Source organism: Cloeon dipterum, chromosome 1, assembly GCF_949628265.1.
Source record: "Cloeon dipterum chromosome 1, ieCloDipt1.1, whole genome shotgun sequence".
In the NCBI taxonomy this organism is placed as follows: Eukaryota; Metazoa; Arthropoda; class Insecta; order Ephemeroptera; family Baetidae; genus Cloeon; species Cloeon dipterum.
Genome location: NC_088786.1, coordinates 18,286,108 through 18,301,960, shown reverse-complemented (window position 1 = coordinate 18,301,960; position 15,853 = coordinate 18,286,108). Strand labels below are relative to the sequence as shown.

General features: G+C 39.4%; 6 protein-coding genes across 8 annotated transcripts; 2 read left to right on the top strand and 4 right to left on the bottom strand.

Moving 5' to 3' along the window:
- Positions 1-375: 375 nt before the first annotated feature.
- Positions 376-1,471, top strand: LOC135934476 (uncharacterized). Its single transcript, XM_065476250.1, has 4 exons — positions 376-706; positions 778-971; positions 1,026-1,168; positions 1,235-1,471. The coding sequence occupies exons 1-4, from the start codon at positions 577-579 to the stop codon at positions 1,281-1,283; spliced, it is 516 nt and encodes a 171-aa protein (XP_065332322.1). The 5' UTR covers positions 376-576; the 3' UTR covers positions 1,284-1,471.
- Sec22 (vesicle-trafficking protein SEC22) lies at positions 1,431-2,734 on the bottom strand. Its single transcript, XM_065476248.1, has 5 exons — positions 2,559-2,734; positions 2,319-2,428; positions 2,106-2,266; positions 1,902-2,048; positions 1,431-1,850 (listed from the first exon to the last, which is right to left on the bottom strand). Exons 1-5 carry the CDS (start codon positions 2,631-2,633, stop codon positions 1,702-1,704), a joined length of 642 nt encoding a protein of 213 aa, XP_065332320.1. The 5' UTR covers positions 2,634-2,734; the 3' UTR covers positions 1,431-1,701.
- A 273-nt stretch (positions 2,735-3,007) lies between these two features.
- Positions 3,008-3,839, top strand: Pfdn4 (prefoldin subunit 4). Its single transcript, XM_065476252.1, has 2 exons — positions 3,008-3,111; positions 3,173-3,839. Exon 2 carries the CDS (start codon positions 3,178-3,180, stop codon positions 3,589-3,591), a length of 414 nt encoding a protein of 137 aa, XP_065332324.1. The 5' UTR covers positions 3,008-3,111; positions 3,173-3,177; the 3' UTR covers positions 3,592-3,839.
- Positions 3,833-5,706, bottom strand: LOC135934474 (box C/D snoRNA protein 1). Its single transcript, XM_065476247.1, has 7 exons — positions 5,523-5,706; positions 5,061-5,236; positions 4,750-4,847; positions 4,520-4,690; positions 4,311-4,471; positions 4,136-4,260; positions 3,833-4,085 (listed from the first exon to the last, which is right to left on the bottom strand). The coding sequence occupies exons 1-7, from the start codon at positions 5,531-5,533 to the stop codon at positions 3,856-3,858; spliced, it is 972 nt and encodes a 323-aa protein (XP_065332319.1). The 5' UTR covers positions 5,534-5,706; the 3' UTR covers positions 3,833-3,855.
- A 473-nt stretch (positions 5,707-6,179) lies between these two features.
- LOC135934473 (uncharacterized) lies at positions 6,180-8,271 on the bottom strand. The gene is made up of 5 exons (XM_065476246.1): positions 8,196-8,271; positions 7,251-7,836; positions 7,019-7,202; positions 6,677-6,967; positions 6,180-6,618 (listed from the first exon to the last, which is right to left on the bottom strand). Exons 2-5 carry the CDS (start codon positions 7,810-7,812, stop codon positions 6,312-6,314), a joined length of 1,344 nt encoding a protein of 447 aa, XP_065332318.1. The 5' UTR covers positions 7,813-7,836; positions 8,196-8,271; the 3' UTR covers positions 6,180-6,311.
- A 320-nt stretch (positions 8,272-8,591) lies between these two features.
- LOC135934471 (activating molecule in BECN1-regulated autophagy protein 1-like) lies at positions 8,592-14,844 on the bottom strand. 3 transcript variants are annotated; one of them, XM_065476244.1, is made up of 11 exons: positions 14,617-14,844; positions 14,229-14,479; positions 13,954-14,012; positions 13,717-13,900; positions 12,897-13,072; positions 12,711-12,836; positions 12,436-12,493; positions 11,804-12,372; positions 10,893-10,999; positions 10,594-10,812; positions 8,592-9,662 (listed from the first exon to the last, which is right to left on the bottom strand). In XM_065476244.1, exons 2-11 carry the CDS (start codon positions 14,427-14,429, stop codon positions 9,301-9,303), a joined length of 2,061 nt encoding a protein of 686 aa, XP_065332316.1. In that variant the 5' UTR covers positions 14,430-14,479; positions 14,617-14,844; the 3' UTR covers positions 8,592-9,300. The 3 variants fall into 3 exon arrangements, with proteins under 3 accessions (XP_065332316.1, XP_065332315.1, XP_065332317.1); XM_065476243.1 differs by having other exon boundaries at positions 11,804-12,375; positions 14,617-14,843; XM_065476245.1 differs by having other exon boundaries at positions 10,594-10,803; positions 11,804-12,375; positions 14,617-14,843.
- Positions 14,845-15,853: the final 1,009 nt, after the last annotated feature.

The following is a 15,853-nucleotide window of genomic DNA, read 5'->3' as shown; positions in this document are numbered from 1 at the left end:
GAAACCCGGAGAAGAAAGCAACTAGAAGCAACCCAACTAACACAGAGTAAGGAAAATAAAGCGTTGGCTTTTCATGAGTTAAATTGAATTTGGACGAAAGTAAACTGTACTTTAGCTACTTATGCAGGTTTTTAGGATTCTAGATTCTAGGGCATTATTCGTGATCTAATTCGAAACCAAGTTCTCGAATTTCACTTCGCGCGCTTCGTTCACAAAAAAACTCCTTCTCCCACTACGACCCCACGCCTTCCTATCATTAGTCCTGTTAAACTTGTAATATCCAATCACATCTCGACCATTCCCGACAGTCTGTTCAACGACAACAAACGCTACCAACACAACATTCACTTTCACTACTTTACTTTCCCGTTCCCCGTTCCCGCCTCCACGACAGTCCGCCCTGCATACCGCTGTCTTGCTGCCTGGTGGCCTGGTGCCTGTTGATAGTGGCACAAAACTGAATGGTTGAGAATTGAGAACAGTTGTTGAGATTTGACAGCGATTTGCTTTGTGCTTTCGTCTTTCGTCCTCATTAATTTAGTACTTTGTGTTCGATATTTGCCACTGTTGATTGATATGAGTGGGTGTCTGAAGAGACGCTGTCCGTTTCTTGACGATGCCAGTCCGCAGTCAAAACTCTTTGTCACCGAAAAAATTTCCCTGACCAAATTGACAGCAAGGAGCTCGCAGATGACCGCAGTTCAAGGTTGTTATAACGTTTTTACCTTGGAAAGGATTTTAATTTTTGTGTATGATATTTGCTATTACGATATGTAGACAAAACTCTGCAGCTTCTCTTCAGAGGAGCAAACTCGAAGAGTGCCCCTTACCCACCATCTGATATTAGACTTTTCAACAACAACCTTTGCGTCCATTACAACGAGCAGCAAGAGACTTCTGCCAAGAAGCAAAAGTACAGGCAAATGCAAATTGGCTCTAATGGTCAGCTGATTTTCGCCCCCGAAGCCAATGTGAGGTTGCAGTAATTTATTTAGAACGTTTAATTTTGATTTCATCAATTTCAGGTTGATGCGGACATCGATTTCCTAATGTCTGCTGACGAGGAGAGCAAATGCAGCTTCTGCGAAGTTGCTTTGAAGTGTCAACTCTGTCTGCAAAAGTGCCAAAAATGTCTTCAAGTGTTTTGTCAACAATGCTGTCTCATAGTGTAAGTTTTGCTAAAGCTTAACATTCTAGAACATGATTATTAAATTATGAGCTATTTTGTGTGCAGGTGCGACGAAACGCAGGATGTGAGTTTGTGCATGTCATGCATGAAGTGAACAATTCTGTAAGGGAGCCAACAGGATGATCATTATGAGTTTAATGTGATATCGCATTTAAAAATCTCTTGTCAAAAAGCTTGGAGCCCCAATAGTATATATATGTAATTTAATTTGTAGGGTTCTGACGAGATGGAAAAATAATAGTTTTAGAAATATAAAAGTTGGTTTATTTACAAACAATATAATCGTATTTATTCTTAACAATTGAACCATACATACACATTATCCAGGGACGCGGAATGAGCACACTTTAAATTAAATGAATCAACAAACGAGAAACAGTGAAAATTGGGGGGCTAACATGTGTTCTGCTACACACAAACTTAAGTCTAACCGAATTCAAATAATTCGTATGTGTAACAGAATCAGACCAGCAGATATATTTTAACTATAGTTTTGAATATAAATGGCCCAATCACAGGATCCAGAAGTAGAGGATGAAGACGAAAATCACAATAGCTCCAGCTGCCGCCTTGACATAAAAGGATTTTGAGTTCAAGTAGGCCGCGTCCTTCTTGTACTGCTGCGACATCATCGACAAATTCTGGGCCTTCGAGTCGAGTTCTGTGAAAAGGCCAAATTAATACGCGTGTCAATCAATTGTAGAATTTTTACCTGAGAGCATGGTTCCTCTTTGCAGCACATCATCTATATTCTGGACCATTATTCGCTGCACATCTTGCAGTTCCGTGTTTAGGGCAGTCAGATTTCTTCTCGACCTGGAGTCCATGAAAGACTTTTTCGCTTTCTGGATATATGTGTCTATATGAGAAATGTGATAGTAAATTCAGGGATGTGAGTATTTAAATAATATTTTACCAAACTCGATGAAACTATACGGTCGAGCGACCGAGTTAACCCTGCGTCCATACTGAGAGCTGAATTCTTGGGACAGGTCTTCAAGATATGAGTAAGCAAGGCGCTTTGAAAAGCTTTTGTCGCACAAGACCAACAGACACACGTCATTTTCTATTAAATAGCTGAAAACAAAAAATATAATAAGCTCAGTGTGATTTGTCTTAAAAGTCTTACTGAAATAAGTAAGGACCAGTCTCAATGGTGCATCTCGGAGGACTCTGGTGGTTCAACTTTCTAAAAAGGAGTTTAGCTTGGTTCTGGTACTCCAGGATATTTCTTCCTGCCTGAAAAATAAATTTCATAGAGTGATGCAAATCGAATTCAATCTAACAAAAATGTAGAAAGCAACCAAACTGAGCGGCACGGCCACGGTTTAGAAAATCTTGGCAACTCGTGCGTGGAAACGATAATAACCTGTTCGTCATCCTGCATGGTAGCCGCCAAGGGTAGTCCGTCGACTACCCTTGCAATCATCGTCAGGAGGATCATTTTAAAATCGTACCGTCACAATAAATTCGACTTCAAGCTTGCGGATTGCAGAAGAACGGACTTCGACTTGTCGAAACTTGTCTGGCTGGTCTGTCGTCCGTCCCTTATTTTTCACCAACAGCCTGCCACGCTATGCAACGTAACATAAATAATGCTAAACGCTCTTCTTTTAGAAAAAATTAAAAATAAGTGTCTAAAAATTATAAACCAATTTGAAATTGTATTTTTAGGGTTTAGAGGTAGTGAAATAAGTGTAAATTATCAGAATTCTGGTGTTCCTTGAGTCAAATTTAATTAATCTGTTGGCAACACAAGTATGATGTGGCTTTGATGTGCTAGTAAACAACGCCATCTAGTAGGTATGTCGAAATTTGTATTCATAAACACTGATGGGTGTGGCAAAACAGAACTGCAGTGTAGCGTGTAGCAGCAGCCAGCAGGTTTCAATCTGAATAAAAAATCTCACGTTGTGTAGCAGGTTCGAAAATTAAACAGAAATTTGTAGGATTTTTATTCCAGTGGGGGAATTTCTTTTACAGACGTCATGGCTTCGAATAAATCGACCGTTCGACCCGACAGCGAGGTGCACATCACCTTTGAGGAACAGCAGAAAATCAACAAATTCGCCAGACTCAATGCCGAGCTGGATGAATTAAAGGAGGAGCTGTCATCAAAATTGAATGATCAGAAGAATCTGGAGGAGGCTATCGAGGCTGTTGATGAAATTGAACTCTTGGGCGAGATCGAAGAAATTCCTTACGTCATGGGTGAAATTTTCCTGCTGCAAAATCCAGAGAGTACCAAGGACAAACTTGCCGAAGCCAAGGAGAGAATGGAAAAGGACTTGGACGGTATTAAAATTAAAATGGATAGCGTGAAAGACCTGATGAGCGACTTGCGCACACACCTTTATGCTAAATTTGGTGACAACATCAATTTGGAGGCTGAGGAAGATTAACTTAAGATTTTTTTGGTAACACTGCTACCATCTATCCTTGTTGTTTACAAAACTACACTCACATCAAGAAAAAATCGGAAAGGCTTTGCATCTGCAAAGTTGAGAGAAAAGTGTGTAGGAAATAACCAAAACATAATTATTTAATTTGTTTGTCAATCGCAGCAGGAAAAAGCAAGGCAATAATGAACTAATTTCCGTTCTTAACCATAATTATTGGTTCCAATAAAAAGATCGTCAAAAATAACCAATGCAGTGTTTTTTTATTTACAAGTTGAAAAAATTTCCACTAATCGCAACATCTTCATCGCTGTCTGATTCGATCTTGCATATATCCTTGTATTCCGGAATATCAAGTCGCGCTATTTTCCTGACAGGTTCTGCTTCAACTTCTGGAGCGGATTCTGAGCCACTGCTTTCGTTATCTACTGGCATTTTCACTTCTTTTTTCTGCCTCTCCAGCTTTGTTCTTGTTTTGATCTCTTCTATCGCTTCATCTAGAAATAATTGCGTTTTTAAAACGATAATATTCTCAGCAATCACTTACCTAGAGTGATAGTTTTAAAGTTGGCGGCCAAGGCTTTAGGAACCACATGAAAGGCTGGAAACTCGACCAACGTGTGATGATTGAGGTTGTCTTGAAGTGATTTTTCTTGATCCATCAGGAAAAATCTTAAACAGCGAAATTAGGGCCAAACATGACAAATTTTACTTTGCAGCACCTCTTTTTTGCACATTTGATATATTCAGCTTGGAGCAAAACAGTGCAGTTGGGCAATGACGTGACAAAAAATTGAGCCCAGGACGTTGATTCTTCTTTCGCCAATATTCCTTCAATGCAGTTCTTGAGTGGAATTTTCTCAACAACCTTGTGTTCATATACCTACAATTTGAATTAAAACACACTGGCAATTTAACTTTCCATCCTTGCCTTATGTGAATCATTTTCAAATGAATGAAATACTGTCTGCACAGTCCACTCGATACTCTTACTCTTGAAGTTGTAGAAGCTCCGGTTCATCTTGCGCTTGGTAAATTCAGGTGGCATGAACCATAACCTCATGTGTCTGTCGTGGACAGCTGTCCGAAGGTGCTTCATCATCTTAAGTAACAAAATATTGGAGAAATTAATTGAACCTTTTTGAATAAATTAAAGCGTACCATTGAAATGTTGCCTGGTATGTATCCAAAACCGATTTTAGAGCCCAAGCGGTGGCTTCCATCAACCACGTTTGCAATTTCCTCCAGGAATCCATAATCTAGATTTTAATAAATATCAATAATTGACACAGCACATTAAGAGCTTAAAAGGAAACTCTAAGGATTTTTGACATCCGACTCTCAAAGCAAACTCCGTGGAATCCAAAATTTTCCCTTGGTGAGATTTTGTTTTACTACCTGATTGGAACAATTTCCCCAAAATATAAAACGTCTAATCCTAAGAGTTTCCTCGTAGTTTAGGGAAAACGCACCACTTCTGAAGACAGATTCGTTGACCGCTGGCACGTATGCTGTTGTATTCCTCGTTCCATCACAACCATAAATATTTTTGTGTTCTTTCACGCAGGGAACTGAACAAGTAGAAACCTCACATCCTGGACAGGTGTATTTAGCCTCCGTGTGAGTGCAAATTTCACACTTTCCCAGCCTGGGAAAGCAAATTTTATAATATATTTTTTTTCAAATTGCAGCGTATGTATGTACATTACATATGATATTTCTTTTTGGACAATGATAATATTACTGACATCTTCAATGTACACAAATTAGGAGAATTTAAAGCAAAATTCATTAATCAATATTCACAAAAAATGTGATTATAAATAAATTACTCACTATAATACATATTTTATTCTATGGATTATTATGTATTGTACATATTCAATTTATCATAACTTTTTGTACATATGATACGAGATAATGCATGATCTTACCTGCTTTCCATAATTGAAAATGATAAGAAGCTGATTACTCTTTGATAGCAGACACTTATTATTAATTGTTAACAGTTTAGCAGTGACAGGAAACAGGAAGTAATTTAGCCGCACGTGTTTTTGTTATCAAACATAAACAAGATTTTACTGCAGCAGTGCAGCATGCTGGTTTGCTGTTCGTTTTGCTTTCCCACCAGTGTTGCCAACATCATTTAAATGACATGACCCCAAAGGTTGGTGGTTCACTTCGTGCTTCATGCTCTCTACCCTACACCAGGTTCCTGCGGTCAGCGCCAGAGATGCTATAGGTGGTGTAAAATTCTAATTCACTCATGCATAAATATAAATGGAAAAATGTAATATTATTAAAACCATTAAAGCTAATATGGGGGACTCGCACTTTCCGCTCACTCACACTTCTCGCTCTGATGGGAAGATTCAATGTTAATCCCTATCCTAGCGAGAAGTGTGAGTTGGGCGAAAATGGTGAGTCTGCCATATTGTTTTAAGGGGCCACCACAGGAGTGTTATGCTTCAACTAACGCAGTGACAGTGTCCAACAATGATAATAATTATTGACAAAATACCATAGAATTCCTGACAAAAACCATACTTGTGTATTATTGATTCTAAAACCATGGTGAAAGGAAACAAAGATTTTTAAATATCATCTGAAAATAATTTACTGAAAAATAGTTTTGAAAATTTTCTTACAGTAATATCTCTAATCTTAAAGTATTTACATATTTCTAAATTTGTTCAGTTTTTTAAATTTATGAGGGTGAAGATTTACTCTTGATCCGCAATCGAAACAAACGACTGGAAGAGATGCTCTTGGTCAGGTCTCAACAGCCCACTGTTCATCATAACTTTATCAATGTACTTCTGCGCGTTTAGCCCTGCTGATGACGTTGACAGGACCTCGGCACGCACCTCTTTGTTTGAAACTACTGACTTGACACTCAAAGTTTTCACACTATCGTCAGGGTTGTCCAGGGTGTCCTCTTCCAGGGGCGACATCCCAATTACATCCGTCAAGCGGGCATTTTCTTGGGCTTGGAAGTCGAGGCCGTTGTTCAAAATATCTTGAATGATCCTGATGCAGAGTTAAGTTTATAATAAAATTATAAAAAATTGGATGTTAAATTGTATACCCTAGCTTGCTCTTGTATTTTTCCTGAATTTTCCGGTTGACTCTCTCCAAGGCTGTGATGTACATGTGTGCCTTATTCAGTTCACTTTCCAAGTGGCTTTCCATGTTTTTATGATGGTTTTGGTTGTTGAGTGTGGGCAGCGTAGCGATCAAATCTTTTTGCTTGCTAATGAGGCTTTCATAGTTCTCTTTCAGTTCTTCCCTTTCAGCCTTGAGGCGAACAACCTTGGCCTCTGTTGCTGCAAGTTTCCGCTCAAGAGACAAATGAGATTTGCTCTTCTCATCAAGTTTTCTGGAGAGCAAAATAATCAAAACAACTCATACAAAATCAATGAATACCCACCTATGCAGGCTGTCCCGCTCCTTCCTCAGGATTTCGTAGGCTGTCCTACTAATCTGGTCTTTGGAAGATTTCCTGTCAGACTCATTATTGGGCAGACGTTTTTCCACATCAGGGGTTAACTTTTCTTCAGGAAGACGGTCGACCACATCTTCTATCATTTTGAACACAGCTTGCTCTCGGTCTCCTTTGAAAATTTAATTAAGGCCAAGTTTTATTAAGTTGTTGAATTTACCCTTTGGCTTGACAATGCTTTGAAGTTCTCCAATCAAGAATTGTAGCGTTCTAACCGGATTCAGGGCTTTCAGAGAGGGCACATTATCAGCTTCGGAAAATCTGTCTCCATTGGATTCAGAGTATTTTCGTCGTCTGTGACTATCCAAATTTTGCTTCTCATTGTCAGGTACATCCCTCTCCGGGGATAATCTCATGGCGTACGAAGAAGGCTGGCTTATTGGTTCACTCAAGATGTCACCCCAAGTCCTACGAGAGCTGCGCTGAACCTTTTCCTCTTTCCTGTGCCTCTTGTCACTGGTGAGTTTGGTAGGGCGAAGGTCGTTCTCGATCCTCTTCTCAGCTGGGTTTTGCCGAGGGACGCTGTGACCGCGTTGTTCCTTTTTGTTTTTCAGCAACAGGCGCAGCGTCATGTCAATGTTGTCGTCATTTTCCTTCGCTTTGTTGAAAGACACGACGCCCTCAACTTTAGGGACGTACTCTCCATCATGACCATTTTTCACAGAAATCGGGAAGGAGATTCTGTTTTTGCTGCTGGACCTAGGCCTACTTCTGCTTGCCATCACGATTTAAAAAAAGCAGCTTGACTGAAACAAAACCATTTTTTCAAACTGATGCAAAGAGACCAGGAAAATAAATTTAATTTAAGTGTATAATATGTATGTATGTAATAAAGATACTGGAGATTAGGATTCAATCTGTTACCCTAATTGTTGAGTTGCCTCTGTTGGATTTGGATTAATTTTACCAAAATATCTTGGAATTAAAAAATATACTCCAACAATAAATCAGTCAGCGCATCAGCAGGAGGTGTCGATTCCAAATCTTTACTTTCCTTATACATGCATACATAATATAACGTATAAACACGAGATTGAAGAAGGATATGTACGTGTCAAATATTAAAAATAAAATGAACCAGTTTTTTACGGTTTTATAAACATACCTGCAGTTTTGAATTTTGGCGTTAAGTTTGTTTTGCTTTTGTTGTTAGTGTGCCTGTCTGCCTGTTAGAGAAAAAAGGCGTGTCCCACCCGCCGGCGCCGGGAGCTTCTATTCCGATTGGTTCCAATCGTGGCTACAGTGCTGCTAACTTCACTAGCGCCATAACTTAACTGCGGCAGCGCTTATTCTCATTGTCAGTATTTTTCGACAAAGGGCTATGTATTTTTTTGTCATTTGATGAACGATTTTTGCAACACCCGAATCTATGTTTCATACTATGAAAAGGCCATATAGCAAGTTAAATATTAATTTAAACAGCAAAACACTAAAAATGCTTTATTCTTTACGCTTCTCATTTTCTCTCTCGACTCTGTAAATACAATAAATTTTCTCCATGGAAATTTTATTTCAATATTTATTTATTATTTTATTCTCCATTCAATATACACTTTATATTTGCAAAGACCAAATCATTATCTATCTCTCTTATAAAAATAAATAATAAAAGACAATATAATGTAATTTTGTAGAGCAATGGAAATATAGCTAGCATGATTTATTCAATTCAGTTTATGTATGGGGCTCATATAGTTGCCCTCGTATGAAACTTAATAAAAATCTCTTCAAAGTAAATTCAAGTTTACACCAGCACTTTGAGGCAGGTTCAATGAAATATATATATTTATATATATATATGGTTATTGATTGGTTGATGTTAGTTTATTTTTTTTGCCATAAAAAACATAATTTCACTTAGGGTAGAGTGAAAAATAGTAAATCTCTTCAGTAATTTTGAAACATGCTCATGCTTAGGTTCTCACAATTACCATACCGCCACTATAAACTTAAAAGAAGTTTTAAGTGGATCATAATATGTTCAAGGATCTGACAATGACACCAAATTTCACATAATTATCTTCTGAAGGCACTTGTATGATCTCGTACAAAAAACTAAAATAAAATCGTGGATCGTATACAACTAGAAAGTTCAGTACAAAACGCGCATGGTAATGCTGAAAACAAAACAAACCAAAGATTCATTTTTGACAAGTGATGATTTAACTTAAAAGACGGAGATCACAATTCGTCAGGGAAACACTGGGAGATCAATACATGATTCTCAGTTCGCCAGTGTTGGTGCCGTACATCATGCCCTGGCCGGAGATAGGTGTCCACCGCATGCAATTGATTCCTTTGTAGGTGCAAGTGACGTCACTTTTCTGCATCACCGAACGCCTAAACTCCAAACCCTGCGTCTTGCCGGATTTGAATGACTTTTCAGGATGGCACACTTCGAAAATCTGCGCCATTGGGTATTCATCTCTTCGAAAAGCAAGCAGCCGGTTGGCTGCAAAGCCAACCAAGAGGAACTGAGCACTGGGCGAGAAGCTGACAGAAACCACATTTCTGACCAATGAATGCGTGAAGAGGAGAAGTCCAAGTGTGTCTTTCGCCATGCTGTAAACATCTGAAGGCAAAGAAGGAAAGGATGGGATTTAGTTCAAAGTAAAAAAAGTTTTTTGATAGCTTGACTGTTTTTTCTTCTTTATTTTTAACCTCTGCTCAGCACATCCCGTGGGCTATATCGGTGTAGCAGCTGGTAGCGCCTTTCCCAGTAACTTCTCACAATAAAAAACAAATTTGAGCGTAGCAAAAATCGCTCAATAATTTACGCAAAAATAAAAAAACCTAACCCTTTGTTGAAGGTTGCTGGGGACAGGCGCTCAGAGATATGAGCTCCCCAGGAGCCAATCACACCAACAAGCAGATAAATGGGGGCCCAAGTGGCCGCAGAAGAGCATGGGCCAAATTTGGTCATCTTTCCGCCTCTTGCCTCTCCCACCCAGTTCTTTAATTGATATGACAGAAATTTGTCCCTAAAGCTGCTGGAAAGAGGCGGAAACCAGCAAGTGACAAGTCGGCGCCTCCCAACGTCCCAAACCATTAAGCTGTTTGAGCATTTTGCGTCATTTAATTAACCACCTTTTGCCATCTCTGACGTTAGGCAGTCAAAGAGACGCTCAAATATCTCCAATTGCTTTGACACTCCTAAGAACAATGCAAGTCAACGGGCTGCTGTGTAATAATGTCTTAAAAAAATCCAGAAAATGGTTCAAAATAATCTGAAACGCATATTTTGAAAGGGGAATGTTGCGGGAGTTTTAACATTTAAGTTAATCAAAATTCACCAAATTAAAGCCAGAAGGAGGTTTCTAGCTATAAATTTATGTTTTATAAGGAGTAAATTATTTTTCTAGGTTTACTTAATTAAGACCTTTGAAGTTTTATATATTAGAATAAGATTATTAAAAATTTCTCTTTCAAAACAATTTTCTTTAAATCAAAATTATTAATGAACCATTTATCTAAGTTATTTTTAATGGAACAAACAAACTTACTGATTTTCACGTCATGCGTTTGGAACTCTGGTATAATTGCGGCCAGCATTTGGTTGCATGATGAGATGCTGACACTGGAGTCATTGTTTATTTTACACTTAGGGACCACAATGTTCTTTGACGAGTCTGTGATGTCAGGAGGGAAATTCTGCGCACTAAAAGTCCAACACTGGATTCTGTGATTCACGTGGATGTTCGCAAATATGTAACCTGAAAGAGCTGAGAGTGAGAATAAACAACCATATAATGGGTAGTTGGAATATTGCAATCATGCACAGTGGGAATTTAAACGATTTTACCTCTTTCCCCAATTGTCGGCGCGCGATTTCCCTCAGTGGCCATTTCGCTCGGGGAGTGAACTGCGAAGTTGCCCTGCGCGACAAAGTTTGTGTTCCATCGGCCAACCCTGAAATTATAACAGATGTTATGCATTTAATTTCCTCGGCCTTAAAGTATAACAATGTTTTTAGAGGTAGAAAAATAGTATCGCATTAAATTTGTGAACAGGATTCACCATAGTTATAATATTTAATCCAATTGGAGCTACTTTATTTATGGCAAAGAAAATAATTCAACCAATTTAACATTGAAAATAAATAACATGTACATACAACATATTATTATGACTACTCTATGAAGATTTTAAAATCAGTGTGAGCATCTTACAGTAAATTAATTGAGGGGAAAAATTATGTCATACGCTCTAGTACTGTACAGCCAGCTGGTTTGCCTTCTCGCAAGAGCACTCTTAGGATTCAACGTTTCAGACAATTAAAAAAATAAATGGAGAGCAAGGCGAATGTTATTGCAAGTTTGTGCGTTAAAACAAGGACTTTTAGCCTGTGCTCATTTCGGCTTTGCTCTCCAGAGGAAGGTCTTGACACGGTGTGACAGTGTGAGTCAGAAATGGTGCCATTTCTCACTTTTTACCCTTCAAAAGTCTTTCCGCCTCTCCCACGGAGGTCTTTGATTCAAATAATAACGGACTGGCGTAGAAAACGGGATGCTAAACCACAATTGAAAGGGTTCCCTACGGTTTTGTTGGAGGCTATGTCTTGAAACTACCATTGTGGGTTATCCAGCTTTTAAAAGTATCAAGCACAAATGAAAGGCAAGTTTTTACGGATTAATCAGTGGACAGTATTTTTGTTGAATGTCTGCCCATTTGTTAAACCCTAATATTTACTACCAACACAGTACGGCACTTTACCTCAAAGGTCGGTACCGTCTGTATCTCTCGGTGAGTGGCGACTCAATGGCGGCGGTAGCGCGGGCTCTGGCAGCAGCAATGGAAGCGGAGGGGGCCGGTTCTGGGTCAAGGCCGTCGTTTTCGCTGTCTGAGGACATTTCGTGCACATAGCTCGCGAACATGGAGAAGAGCTGGTTGGCGAACTCGCGCACGAAGAGGCGGCGGTTCTGCTGTGAGCTGAGCGTGCGGCTTGCTTCATTCCTGGCCAGAAAGCTCGAAGAGACAGGCACCCTGCGTCGCGTCTGCGCCGACATCGACGAGCGCCGCGGCGGCAGCGAACTCCGGCCGCGCTCCTCGCTTCCTGCCGCCCCAGAAGCAGCGGCTGACGCCGTGGCGTTGCGCAGGTAGAGGTAGCGCGACGACGACGACGACGCAGGCGGCGACGATGATGATGAGCTGGTCGAGCCTGATGAAGATGCCTCGGAGCGCAAACGATCATTGAGCGTCCGCAGCATCACCGGCGGCCGCTGCTCCATTTCCAGTCTTGATTGCTGCTCTGACTGCGTCTCAGCAGCTGGCTCCTCACTTTGCTGCTGTTTGGATGAGTTGATTTGTTAGATAGGCATGTGGAATGTTTGATAAAGTATATTTACAGGTTCAAGGTTGCTGCCGAGAGTCGACGTTGAAGCCGTGTTGTCTTCGTAGCTTGTACTATTTGAATTAGATCTCATTATTACAAAAATATGTACTAAGGGTCGACTAAAGGAATAGAGAGACGCGTCACAACTGCAGTTTGAACGGTGTGAATGGCAGATCGTATTTTTCAAGCAGGGTTTGTTGCTAACTTTCGAAGTGGTTGCCAAAGATAATTTATAGCTTGTTCTCTTCCAGAATATTCCTAGAAGAAACACAATGGATGAAACTATACCTTTGCTGTAAAACGCTGCACTGAATAGGATTTTGAGGCTCATTAGTCTCAATCACAGACGTGTACATCAGTCGATTTGCAATTCCCGTGATCAGCAAATGCCCAGTTGCGTCAAAAGTGACAAATCTGCGAGACCAACATATGAGTTAGCATTTTCCCTCGCTGCCAGAGTAGGACTCAGCTTACCTGACACGTTCTTTGTCGTGGTTGGTGCAGATCTTCATGAACGGCACCTTGCGGTTCCAGTCCCAGAAGTGCAGTTCGTTGTGGGTGGCGATCACCAGCAGACTGTCCGAGGTGGGGTGGAACGCGAGTGAAGCGATCACTGTTTGACCGCCAGAACTCCAAACCTCACTAGCACCCTGTATCCAATGGGAAAATTTCCTCGTTAACATCTTAAAGCAGGATAACATACAACTGATTAGTACAATAATTTATTAATATCATAGGTGGAGAAATTTCTAGGGCCGAAGAAAAAATTTGGCATGACGACAAGCAAATTCAACATAAGTTGCACAAGAAATCAATAGATTGCATCATAAAAATCTTTCGTTAAAACTTTCATTATTACGGATTTTACAGGTGAATTTTGGACCACTTTAAAACCTTAGGAACTCCACGGTGCAACTGCAATTTCAAAATCAAGGTGCATTGGACTCCTCTCACTGAGCCTGATCGAACTGACGCCCGATTAGATGCAGTATGTCAAGGTCAAATTTTGGTTTCTGATTACCGATCAGGAAATGAGATCAGGATTTTGTAATGTAAAAACGTGCTTAAAAGTTGTCCCATGTTATATGTATGAATTTAAAACTAAAATGAAAAATGCAAATATTGTCCATTCAAAATATCAGGTTCTAAACATCAGAATTGCAAAAACCACACAACATTAGACTAATCTCAACCTCCCCTGACCAGCTGAAGGGTTTAAGAATTTTGTTCAGGTTGTGGAGCTTGGCATTTCCAAGCTCTGTAAAGAAAATTGGTTTCACTACATTTAACTTACGTCACGATCCCACACTCGTACTTCTCCTCCAAGACAGCCAGAGGCCAGCAGATTGTTGTTGGCTGGGTGGAAGGCCAAGCACCAAGGAGTCCTAGGGTGGCCCTTCAGTTGCCGGATGCATTTACCACTTGCCACATTGCTAACGTAAATGGAGTGGTCACCGTGGGTTGATGCGACTAGTTTCCTGAAAACAGTTTGTGTTGCATTAGTAATTTTGGTGCCAGTATATTAAATTACCCATTGGGACTGAAGACCATAAGAAAAGTTGATTTGCTTGGTGTTGGAATTTCGAATTGCTGCAAAGAACAAAAGCATCTATTAGATTACACAAAATAATTTTAACTAACTTAAATTTTGATTATTTATGGAATTCATTTTTTTTCTTCTTTTTTAACGAATAACTTTCTAATGAATTTTAATTATTATAGAAAATCCTGATCGTTTCTGATAAATCTGATTCTTGTGTTAAGAAAAAGTGAATGCAAATTTTTTTTAATGATAACATTTTATACCCTGTCAGCATATTCTCCTTCTTTTCCCACGAGTGCCTTCTCGGCAGCCACCTGCATCCTCCTTCCATACCCATGATCTGGATATCCCGAGTCTCTTCTCACCAAAGCAGACGGCAAGTCCTGTCTGCATTTGTGCGAATAACTGAGATCTTCTTTGTCAGTCTCTCCTCGTTCATCAGGCGACCCTTCATTTTCGGCCATTGAAAAGCAGCGACCTTCGCCCTTTATGGCAACTGCGGGTAGGCCAAGTCCTGAAACAGCCTTTCATAAGACGAGATTCTTGGCAGTGAAGAATTAATCATCCATAAACTCGAAGCGAAGAGATTTAAAAAGAGAATCATTTCCGAAATTGATGTTACAGTATCATAGCAAATAGTTTAACTCTCACCTTGCTGGCAGGGGATTACATAAGAGATTTAAATAAAAACACAGCAAGCACGCCGGACCAGTTCTTGTTTGATTGAGTGGAAATTGTCCTTGGCTCTTTAGCGGCTGTTTGTTTATGGAGATTCGCTCAGGGGGCTACACACGATCACATCAACAAACTCGAATCGAAAAGAAAAACATTCATCACTCGCACCAACAAAAACACCGTCTAATTCTGCTCAGAGATGTGGTTTTTGCAACTACCAACAGCTGGCGCTACAGTTTACATAAATACTTCCTTGCAACCTGCTTGCACTGCAAGCGCAAGCTCTCGTTCCTATTTTGTTTCCGCTTTCAGCGGTACGTGTAATACAAAGGCAAAGCATTTTTTCGCTAATCCTTGCAGAAGTTGAATTTGTGTAGCGTTGTATTCGAATCAATTCTGCATAATATTTGAGCACGCAAATACACTTACTCAAAAAGGTGACACAAATTACGGATATTTTTTACGGCTTAAAAAGCTATTTTTTTAGAAAAAACTTAAACACATAATATAATATAATAATATATTTGCCTTGTACAGTGAGACAGTGATACATATTATTATGACTGTACAAATTTTTTGTACCGAAATCTACTGCAATTTTCGTTTCAGTATAAGTGTAGGCACTAGGCAGTTCAAAAAATTGCAGTTATCTTAACTTGAATAACTAATTAAATTTTGAAAATCGAATATTGGCGAATTTACTAAATGGGTGTACGATTTTGGCTTCATAATCTATCGGGTATGAGTGCTGTAAAGCAAAATTTTTGGAAAATTCGGAAAGCTGATGAAATTTGAAATTTTTAACATTTTACGGCACCAAGATGTATTATTCGATTCATCCTCGCTGAGCAAAATGCGAAAAGGTAAATTTTAGTGAAATCTGCCCACTTTTCATGATAAATCTATTCTGCATTCATACGTCTTGCGATTTACGCATCAACAATTTTCAAGGCACTGTGCAGTTTGTAAAAATGTAGGTAGTTTATTGATTTGTCAAAAGATAAAAGAGTATTCCAGGATTTAATTAATATTTAACTTTATAATTTGTTCTTCCAATATGCTTATTTTAGGTAACGAAATTGTCATCTTCTGGAATAATAAATTGTAGAAACAGTTCTATATACGCGAATAAAAATACCAGAACGTGGGAAACATTGTTGTGAAATTTCCAAATGAATTCCATTATTAGCGTCGGAAGCAAATAATTGGACAG

Coding starts and splice junctions, on each gene's coding strand:
- LOC135934471 (XM_065476243.1), bottom strand. CDS start 14,429: ATGGCCGAAAATGAAGGGTCGCCTGATGAACGAGGAGAGACTGACAAA. Junction 13,073..13,716: donor TACGAGTGTGGGATCGTGAC/GTAAGTTAAATG, acceptor CATTGGATACAG/GGTGCTAGTGAGGTTTGGAG. Junction 12,494..12,710: donor TGCAGCGTTTTACAGCAAAG/GTATAGTTTCAT, acceptor TAATTCAAATAG/TACAAGCTACGAAGACAACA.
- Sec22 (XM_065476248.1), bottom strand. CDS start 2,633: ATGATCCTCCTGACGATGATTGCAAGGGTAGTCGACGGACTACCCTTG. Junction 2,049..2,105: donor GTATAGTTTCATCGAGTTTG/GTAAAATATTAT, acceptor TTTCTCATATAG/ACACATATATCCAGAAAGCG. Junction 1,851..1,901: donor AAGAGGAACCATGCTCTCAG/GTAAAAATTCTA, acceptor GCCTTTTCACAG/AACTCGACTCGAAGGCCCAG.
- LOC135934476 (XM_065476250.1), top strand. CDS start 577: ATGAGTGGGTGTCTGAAGAGACGCTGTCCGTTTCTTGACGATGCCAGT. Junction 707..777: donor GCAGATGACCGCAGTTCAAG/GTTGTTATAACG, acceptor TACGATATGTAG/ACAAAACTCTGCAGCTTCTC. Junction 1,169..1,234: donor CAACAATGCTGTCTCATAGT/GTAAGTTTTGCT, acceptor TTTTGTGTGCAG/GTGCGACGAAACGCAGGATG.
- Pfdn4 (XM_065476252.1), top strand. CDS start 3,178: ATGGCTTCGAATAAATCGACCGTTCGACCCGACAGCGAGGTGCACATC.
- LOC135934474 (XM_065476247.1), bottom strand. Junction 4,848..5,060: donor CGAATCTGTCTTCAGAAGTG/GTGCGTTTTCCC, acceptor ATTAAAATCTAG/ATTATGGATTCCTGGAGGAA. Junction 4,691..4,749: donor TACCAGGCAACATTTCAATG/GTACGCTTTAAT, acceptor TTGTTACTTAAG/ATGATGAAGCACCTTCGGAC.
- LOC135934473 (XM_065476246.1), bottom strand. CDS start 7,812: ATGGCAAGCAGAAGTAGGCCTAGGTCCAGCAGCAAAAACAGAATCTCC. Junction 7,203..7,250: donor AAGCATTGTCAAGCCAAAGG/GTAAATTCAACA, acceptor AAATTTTCAAAG/GAGACCGAGAGCAAGCTGTG. Junction 6,619..6,676: donor AAATACAAGAGCAAGCTAGG/GTATACAATTTA, acceptor ACTCTGCATCAG/GATCATTCAAGATATTTTGA.